A 9,750-nucleotide genomic window follows, 5' to 3' on the forward strand; every position below is an offset into this window, starting at 1 on the left:
ATTCACCTTAGCAGCCTTTAGCTTTCATTTAGCGTGAAGTGAACCGAGTTTTACGTGGCTTTCTCGTTCACTCGTTCTACTTTTTCTCCTGTTAAAGAAATAAATCCCCCCCCCCAAAAGTAGCACAGTGCAAAGGGATTTACTCATCCTTGATTACCTTGCTTCTCCAGGGCATTCAGCCTGGCAGCTAGGACAAGCGCTAGGAATGTAGGGTGGTGTTTTGCTTTGGGTTTTTGAGTGTGATATCATCATTTTGCACACTAAAAGTGAAAAGGCTGGCTTGGCTTATACAGCCAAAAAGGCAGCTTGGGAAACATAAGGAAAGAGAGCCTTGTAGCGTTAGCATGGAATATCCGAGCCGTACACAAATGGGGTGGGTGTCTGAAGTACGTATGGGTGGCGCAGGATTAAGAACAACATAATAGTAGTAGTAGTAATAATGATGGGGGGATGTTCACAGAGATCTGAGATGTCGGCCATGCCGTCAGCACTTGGGGCTCCCCCTAACCCCCCTCTGTGCCCCCAGGCCTGCCGGGGCGGCCGGGGCCGGCCGGGCGCTGAGGGAGGCTGAGCGGGCCTGCAGCACCACCGCGCGGCACCGCCATGTCCCGCCGCCAGGCCGGGCTCTGCCCTCGGGCACCTCCCGGCGGAGGCAGGGAGGTTTCGGGAGCCGCTGCCAAAGGCTGCCCTCGCAGATCGCCTCCAGCAGTGAATTAATGCCGGGGGAAACCGCCCCCGAGCGGCGCTGCGGGGCAGATTTTCCTGCCTGGGGGCTGCCGTGACCCTCTTGGCTCGCCTTCTGTGGGGAGCAGTGAGGGGGTACCCCCCACCGTGCTGCTGACACCTGGAGCCAGAACATGCCTTCGAGGGAGCAGCGCGGTTTACCCCAGAAATTGCGTACTTTGAGGGGAAAAAGAAGTCACAACTAACTTATTTTTCCTCCCTCCCCGTTCTCAGTGATCCCTTATAGGTCAGTGATAATCCCCATCAAAAAACTAAGCAATGCAATAACCACATCAAACCCGTGGATTTGTGTTTCGGGAGAGCTGGGAGACACAGGCGTAATGCAGATTCCTAAAAACCTCCTAGAAATGACATTTGAGGTGAGTGCACGCTCATTCCATTTTACATGCCAATTTGAAACATACTCCCCCAAAAAAAAAACTTGGTAAGGATTTATTCTCTTGAGAACACAGTATGTCAGGTTTTCAAGGTAGTTATAAATTCAAAATCGGGAAAACAGTGCTGCCTGCCCACCCAGTGCTCAATGAAAGTTTCCCTCACGCATGTACCACTTTTAACCACAGGCTTCACTGCTGTCACTGTCCCAGTCCAGGGCTCCTCTTCTCACTGTTAATCTATTGCTACATCTCATTCCCTTCCAAATCTGCTTGACATCAATCGTAATTTTCCTTTTCTGGGCTCACTTCTGACTACTCATTTCCCTTTTTTACCTTCTTTCAAACTGTCTTCTCACTTAACACCACCCTGGTGCCTTTCAGACAGTTTCGGCTCCGGCCAGTCCCACATTTCCTCTCCTCCCACTCGTTGTCTGACATTGCTGCATTCCTTCCAACCAGCCAGTCTAACCCCTGTGCTCTTCAACTTCCCAGCTTCAGGTGCTACCACCAGCAAACTGTAGAGCTCCCATCCCCATTGGGCACATTTCTCTGTGCTTACTGTGGTTTTCTCTTGGCGTTTGACTCCCCAGTGCTTCCCTCTGCCTTCCTGCCCATCAATTTTAAGTTGGCTTGGTGCCACCCCAAAGCAGCTGGTGGCTGCAAGGAAAGCCCCATCAGGCTCCTGTAGTTCCAGGCTGTACCATATCCACTAAGGAGTGATTACGTAGGAATAACACTAAAATTGAAGTTGCACCCATTAAGCATATGCAGACTCACCTTAAGCAACAATTGTGTGTTTAAAAAAAAATAAAAATAAATAGCCCTTTGCCCAAATATAAGTGAATTTTGGCAGACAAGCTATTTTCCTAATTTGGTGCATGCCTCACATTCAGACATCAATATTTTGTAGAAAAGCTCTCCAGGCTTCTAACAAGCAAAACAGCGGACATTTCTCAGGACTATAGTAATACAGTTCTGGAATACTCTTCTGACTGAAGTTTTCCTAAAATATGGACTTGGGTAGCCACCCACTATGGAAAATGTCAGCCCAAGCTGCTTGTTTGCCAGAAGCAATGAAAACCAAGGTCTTGTAAGGGAAGTGCTTAGGTGACATTAATAGATGTTTCTGCCAGCCCCACCTACAATTACATATTGCACTGGAATTCACAGTCTCTTGTTTTCCTTGTTCTGTTTCTTTGTGATCTTAAGCATCTCATGCGAGTGATTTTTGTCTTGCTCAGCAATGAGCAAGTTGATTTTTGAAAATAATAAAGGATCTAGGGGCTACTTCATAGTGTGGAGTGGTTCCACTAAAGCAAAGGTCAATGTGCTCAAAATGCAATTTTGAGAGGCTGTTTGCTCTGAAGGTCTATTTCTTCTACAAAGGCACATCTTTTTATCACCATAGCTCAGAAATTTCTAATTAACACTTCTCAGAATTATTCAGAGCGAGTTCTCACAACAAAGAACATAGTCTCTTCATAAGCTTTTAATGATTTTTATTTCAAGATATTTCTTTTCTCCCATCTTACTCTGAAACAACAATTATTCTGCTTTTCAAAACATTTCTCATGTTTGGTTGAAAATACTCGCTATATAAATCAAAGGAAATTGAATAAAAACATACATTTGAGACCATATGGAGGGTGGGGGGTGCCTGTTTTGTTGTTGTTTTGTTTTGTTTTAAATTAATGTTTTGTTGTTGTTTTGTTTTGTTTTAAATTAATTTAAAACTGTTATTTGTTTCAGTGCCAGAATTTAGGAAAGCTGACAACTGTTCAGATTGGTCATGACAACTCAGGGCTACTAGCCAAGTGGCTGGTTGATTGTGTCATGGTCAGAAATGAAATAACAGGACACACATACAAGTAAGCAACAAGTTTTAATTGTCTTTGTCTGAAATGTATACTGATTAATCTCGAAAAAGCAAGGTATTCATCTTCTCAGTTAGGCAAAACTACTATGGAGCAGTGTGGGCTGATTTGAGTACCAGATAGGGTTGGGTTGGTCTTCCTACCCCCGGTTCTCTCATTTCAGAAGCTCTAGATTAAGCCAAAAAATCTGATAAATATTAAATGAGGCTTGAATGTAGGTTTTTCTTTACATCTCTCTAAGACAGGACAGACAGTATGGATGCTTTTGAAGTGATTCATATGTTTATGTCTAATAATTAAATCTCTTCATTCAAAGTAGTGTGGTAAAATTGTGCACAAGTGAAGTCTTTGAACCCCATGAGCTGGAATGACAGATTAGGGCAGATCTTTGGTTTTTTGCTTTTCTTGTTGTTGTTTTGTTTTGTTTTGTTTATAAAGCATTTGAATGTCTCAAGTCATATGACAAATGTACAGAAACTTCAATTACAATGAAATAAAAAGTTACAATGATTTCTTAAACCGTTGAGTATATACATTCCTGTGTAGAAAAAATCTCCTAACTCATCCTTGTTTTTACAAAACATCTGACAAAACAGGCTTAATTCTTTTCCTGACTGTGGACTTTGAAAATTATGACTCAAATAGGTGAGCTCCACAGCTCAGGGTTGGGCACAGAGTATGGAGAGAAGTGGGCGGACATGGGTACAAAATCTGGTAGTATGGACAGGTGCACGAAGTTTATTAGGACTGAGATGGGGTCAAAAGTATGGGAACAGCAGCTGGGGTTTGGGTATGAGGAAAAGTCACAGCTTCAGTTGTGTGGAAACTCTGTGTGAGGATTTAATTGTTGATCATCATAATATTTTTAAAGGCTGAGTATCAGTTGTGGTTGCAACTGAAAAATAACCCCGCAGAAATCTACATGTGGCCAGTTAAATAAGCGTATAGCGCTTTCTGTTGTCCTGTGCTTTCATACTAGCTTTGCATATTTCCTTTTCCTTAAGGATAAAGGTGAGTGTAGTTTTCTGCTTTGGTCTTTTGAGCTGTGGTGCAGGGGAGACTGCCTGCTGAACTCTACTTTGGGAAGACTTTTTGGCTGCTATTTCCTGCCTGTTAGCAGTGTTTACGGGTGCTAACTCTAGCTTTGAGATAAAACTAGGCTACCTGTGTGGCTGACCTGTGCTTGTGCTGGGTGCCTGGCAGGTTTCCCTGCGGGCGATGGCTGGGAAAGGGAGTTGACGACGGCAGCTTGGAGCGAATACTTATTGGAGAGCTGGTGTCCTCAACGTCTGACGAAGAGCTGGGAAAGCAGTGCCGTACCCCGCCCCAGCAGAAGTCTCCTACCACAGCTCGACGGCTGAGCATCACTTCTCTCACAGGAAAGAACACCAGTAAGTCCTTTCCTTCATCCTGCGGTCTCTAGAGAAGGGGGCAGAGGCAGAAATAAAGCTTCTGTGAATAGAGGAACAGCCACAAGCTCATGAGTTTTTCCTGCCCCTGTTCCTGTGTCTGCAGCTCGCTCTGTGATGACGAATGTTGCCTCTTTCAATGTCCCCATTTGACAGTTGAGAGAGAATAACCTCTGTCCTTGGAGCATGGAGATACAGGATGGGGGAGGAGACAGCAGCAGAATTTACAGTAGCTGATGCTGCTCAGCTTCCTGGCCCTCCCTGCAGTCGGCGAGTAGACAGGCATCTCAGGAGGGCAGTTCAGAGCCTGATGTGGGTGCTGAGAACTGCTTTCTGGAGGGGTCCATCTCCAGAGGGAGCCATGGGGACATCAGCTTCATGTCCCTCACATTAGCTGTTGTGAGTAAAGGCACCTGGCTACAACAGGGCACAGGGCTGTAAGGGCCATGTGAGGCATTCTCCTCTACTGCATACAGGTGAGCACAGAGTGGATCGCATTCATAAGTCTGTCTAACTCTGGTAAAATTAGAGGACATGACTGTTGAAATGTCAAGCAAGGAAACATTAGCCTCCAAGAGTAAGGCAGCAATTTAAAATCGTCATGGGACCCCTGCGGCTCTTTACGTATATGAGTCCGTATTAGCTGAAGGAGTGGGCACCAGAGCTACTTGCAGAGCATTTCCTTGGGTCTGAGAACACTAGGGCCCAAAAATCAATTTATGTTTTGAGCTACAGAAGACTCTGGTTTCGACCTGCCAAAGACTGGAGGTCATCACATGTTAAAATGATTCTGAGTTACTCCATGCTTTCAAAATAACAATCGTAGGACAAGTTCATGGATATATATATATATATATATATATATATGAAAAACTAGAAAGGACTAATAGAAGAATAATAAAAATGATTAAAGTCTGGAAAATATCTGCTTAAAATGAGGTTTTAAAAGTTCAATCTGTTTTAATCAGAAAATGAATGAGGGACTAGATAACTTTCTTGTATGTACCTGTATAGGAAGATGAAATGGTAGCAGGTAGAAGCATAGCATGCGTCAGCAGCAGAAGCGTATAGCTAAACAGATTCAGAGCAGGAACAGGGCATACATTTTAACATTGAAGATGACTGACTTTTGGAAGCATCAGTAAGGAATATCCTCTGCCTCTGTTTCCTGACAGTGTTACAATGACTAGACATGGGCCTAGAACAGAGACTTGTGGCTCAAAAATACATCGTGGGTGCAAGTAAGGAATTCATGGGCGCAGGGTTTTCTGAGTTGCACAGAAGCGAGTCAAACGACTTGTCTACAATCTTTCAACCCATGTCTCTTCACCAGAGGGTTGCTGTACTCTGTGATGAGCAAGATGTGATTAACTCAGAGAAAATATTTATCAAGCCAGCTCTTTGGGTTGTGCATTTTTAAGTAGGGCAATTTATTTGACTATTCCAGGATTGCTCATCAGTTGCTTATAATTAAGGCTCAGGTTTACTCAAGAGAAATGACTCCCTGAACTCTTCCCTGTTAAAGATACAGAATAATTCCTGTATTTCAAGCTATGCCATTGTGATAATTTGATGAATGTTTTAAAGTTGGTATCTTCAGCTAGTTTGCTTTCTACCATTTCACAGAGCCTAATGCAGGGCAGATCCAAGAGGGAATTGGAGAAGCCGTGAACAATATCGTGAAACATTTTCACAAGCCAGAGAAAGAGGTACTTCCTACTTACCTGCCTGGTGTTTGCAATGCATGTCAACATGTTTATAAACAGAAATTGGGTAGTGGAGACTGTTAACCTTTAGCTTTGAAGCCTAGTGGCACACGAACAAGACAAGGTGTTCTTACAGACTCTCTTTCCCACAGAGAGGGAGCCTTACCATTCTGTTGTGTGGGGAGAATGGTCTGGTCGCAGCACTGGAGCAGGTCTTCCACCATGGGTTCAAATCGGCTCGCATTTTTCATAAGAATGTCTTCATCTGGGATTTCATAGGTAAGCTGGTGTGTGAATTGGAGGCCAAAGGAGTTGAGGGTAAAATGGCTACTTATGCACAGGCCTGGGATTCTTTTCAACTAGGGTGACATTTTTTCCTGCCTTTCACCTGCTCCAGGTTGCTTAAAATGAGTGAGAAACAGGATGGAAGGTGAGAAATACAGAACTCCACATAAAGTAGAATCTGTGCAGAAATTTAAGAGCATTTCAAATTCTAGTCATGTATTTATAGATGAATGTTCAAACAACTGTTTTCCTGCCTGGAAAGGATGTAGGCTGGAGGTTGGGGTAGAGTGGTAGTTGATGCCGGGAGGAAAGTAGGTAAAGGGCAGGGAGTGAAAGGTTTAGGTTTCTAGTTGTTTGAGGACTATCCTAATCGCTGCACTGCTCTTCTGGTGATGCTTATTTGTAGGCCTGTGTTGCAGTAATTTAAGGCTTACTTCTTCCCTTAAAACAAGTTCACAAGTTGAGATTCTTAGCCTTAAGTGTAAGTACTTACTCAGAAAATGTGAAAAATGAAAGCTGATGGTATCACTACAATGATGCCATTGACAGACACTCCGGTGGGGCTCCTTGATGTTAGATATGTGCATTGTACATCAGCCTGTCTGATGACCAGGCCCTGTAGCAGAGGGGGAGATCATCACCTACCTATTGTCTTCAGAGCGAGGAATCTACATACAAAATGTGTGATATCTCTTCCTGGCTTGTTTAAGGACTCCCTTTTGTAATTCTCAGTTGCAATGAAGTACTTCTGCTCACCAGGTCCTGACTTTTCTCCCCTCTACAGAGAAAGCCGTTGCCTATTTTGAAACCAGTGACCAGATCGGAGACAACGAGGAGGCCCTTTTGCTGCAGAGATCTTCATGCAAAACCTTCTGCCATTATGTGAATGCCATCAATACAGCTCCAAGGAACATCGGAAAGGATGGCAAATTCCAAATTCTGGTTTGCCTGGGGACGAGGTACCTACCTGCTCTTCATTACATGCATTCTCTTGTGCTAGACATTTCACACTGTTACTACCAACCTTATTTTTCCATTTTAAGACGTCTCATACCTTCTATATCCAGTGCCTATTTTAGGCGGCTTTAATAGTAGACAAAAAATTGCAGCAAAGAAGCACTAATAATACATGGCTAGTGTCTAAACCTCTAAGAATGTTTTTAGCTTTTTTAATAGCTGTTAGCTTGACAGTCATATGTACGAAATCTGTCTTGAAGCTGTATTTTTGATGAAGTGCAGACTTTGGGAACGCAGAGTTTCTTTACGAGAGTTGGCACATTTCTAAATCCTCATTGAATCACTTTGCCTACGAAAAGGGGGTGTCTATTATAATTTTAACAAAGCTATTCTAGATGAATCTTTCTTTCCACCCAGGATGCTTCCTGTCTTGCACTTGTGGAGAGGAGGGGGACTCAGTTTATTTTAGGGGGGAGCTGGAAATAAATACCTGGATACACTGAGAACCAACTGCACCTGTTGTTTTTTTTTTGTTTTGTTTTGTTTTGTTTGTTTGTTTGTTTGTTTTCTGAGTTTTATTTTTCCTTTTCCTGATCTGAAAATGTTACTGAATTCTTTCAAAGCCAGTTGTCCAGTTTTCCATGTATCTTTCTATTTGCATTCCTACAGTACAGACAGGTGCTTATATTTTACCAATAAAGTCGAGGGTTTTTGTTACGCGGGAAGCTCTTGTGTGCCAACAACATGCATCACCCCAGAGAGACTACATGTTCTGGGTTGTGTTCTTGGAGAAGAATTTCAGTTTGAGATCCGTTGTACTTCGTGCTACACTAACTCCTTTCACCCCCTTCGCAGGGACCACTTGCTGCCTCAGTGGATCCCCTTACTGGCAGAGTGCCCGCCCATCACGAGGATGTACGAGGAGAACGCTCTCCTACGGGACCGCATGACTGTCAACTCCCTTATCCGAGTCCTACAGACATTGCAGGATTTCAACATCGTCCTGGAAGGATCTCTCATTAAAGGAGTGGATGTTTAGCATGGCTTTGCTGAGAACTTCATTATTCCTTTCCCGAGCAAGCAAACCGCAATTGGAGACCTGTCAGGACTTGAACGGGACGGTAGCGCACCACTGCAGGGCAAAGCTGCCGGAAGAAGCGGGAGTGGGAAGCCCAGTTTGTGCCCCATCGGGACTGTCTTCTAAAGCTGCAGAGAGCTCAGATGCAGTATTGTAGTTTATTTGAAACAGAAATTTAGTATAAAATAGAGTATTTTCATGTGTTTAGATGTGTGTAAATATGCTATCTTCTTTAAGAAATTATATTACTCTAAGAAAATTTTCTTAGACTGAATGTTCTTGTTCTGACTGTGAGTAGCTCAAACCCCGGGGAAGGGCTGGGGGAGGGAAGGACCGAGGTGGGTAGGGACGCCGCTACTTGCTTGCAAGGAAGAAGCCAATAGACGTGTAAATACAGCACAAACTCAGCAGGGCTTTTTTCAGGTATTGCAAATGAATACAGCAAATATCCTTATGTAGCCATTGTGATCGTCTCACTCTTGGAAATGTTGTACGTGTATGCTGTTTACCCTCCTGTACGTGGTCTCCCTTTGTTTTTTGTTTTTGTTCAGAGCCCCAGCCCTTTCCATGCACGGAAGTTGTCTCGTCTTTTTATTTTTTTCCCATAAGGTCTTTTGTGTCACTTCTGATCTCCAGAAGGGGAGACAGGAGATGAAATGCTTAAACACTGGAGAGGCGGGCTGCTGAGCCCCAGAGCCTGAGACCTGTTTGAATGCTGCTGCTGCGGCCAGAGATGGGGAACAATGGCTTGCTTGGTTTGCTCACTGTGTCCCTCACCTGTCTATAGTAGTTCTGGTGATTCCCCCTCACCCCCTGCCTGTTTGTGTTGTGGATTACTTATTACTTCCCCCTCCCCCGCCCACCATCATTTTGAGGAATTTGGCTTGTACCAAATTCTTGCTGTACTTGAGAAGAATCATTGCTGTAGAGCCACAAACACCGATGTTGCTGTGCTACTGAACTATCTCAGCTGGTCTTGAAATGCCGTCAGGTCACTAGTCTTCCTTTATCCCGCAGAATGAGCGTTCCTAGAAGTACAGGATCTTTGAGTTTTATTTTTCTTTTTAACTATCCAGGTACAAAAAAGGGAATGAAGCAAAAGGAGAAAAAAGCTGGTATTTTGAGGATCCTCCTACATTCTTTCCAGTTAATGTGTCAGTAATACAGTCTGTCTATATAGCTATGGGTCTTGAGGAACTGGGAGCAACTGAAATCCTCTGTGCTCAAAATTTAGCAGGATTACATTAAAATTATCATGTGGCTACCATGCAGCTAATACAGAGGGTATTTTCCTTTCTCGTAGATGGGAGTTGTAAGTGT

The 9,750-nt window shown here is 43.8% G+C and overlaps 1 protein-coding gene across 2 annotated transcripts in view; it reads left to right on the forward strand.

Annotated features, from left to right (window-relative positions):
- Positions 1-8,673, forward strand: part of DENND5B (DENN domain containing 5B) — a 106,705-nt gene extending 98,032 nt beyond the window's left edge. For both annotated transcript variants that reach the window (XM_050712598.1, XM_035550836.1), the window contains 7 exons: positions 958-1,103; positions 2,871-2,989; positions 4,199-4,386; positions 6,031-6,113; positions 6,263-6,389; positions 7,180-7,354; positions 8,208-8,673. In XM_050712598.1, the coding sequence (XP_050568555.1) occupies positions 958-1,103; positions 2,871-2,989; positions 4,199-4,386; positions 6,031-6,113; positions 6,263-6,389; positions 7,180-7,354; positions 8,208-8,391 (1,022 nt within the window). In that variant the 3' untranslated portion in view covers positions 8,392-8,673. The remainder of the gene's footprint in view (positions 1-957; positions 1,104-2,870; positions 2,990-4,198; positions 4,387-6,030; positions 6,114-6,262; positions 6,390-7,179; positions 7,355-8,207) is intronic.
- The last annotated feature ends 1,077 nt before the right edge of the window (positions 8,674-9,750 follow it).

The sequence above is a fragment of the Cygnus atratus genome, chromosome 1, assembly GCF_013377495.2.
Source record: "Cygnus atratus isolate AKBS03 ecotype Queensland, Australia chromosome 1, CAtr_DNAZoo_HiC_assembly, whole genome shotgun sequence".
Classification (NCBI taxonomy): Eukaryota; Metazoa; Chordata; class Aves; order Anseriformes; family Anatidae; genus Cygnus; species Cygnus atratus.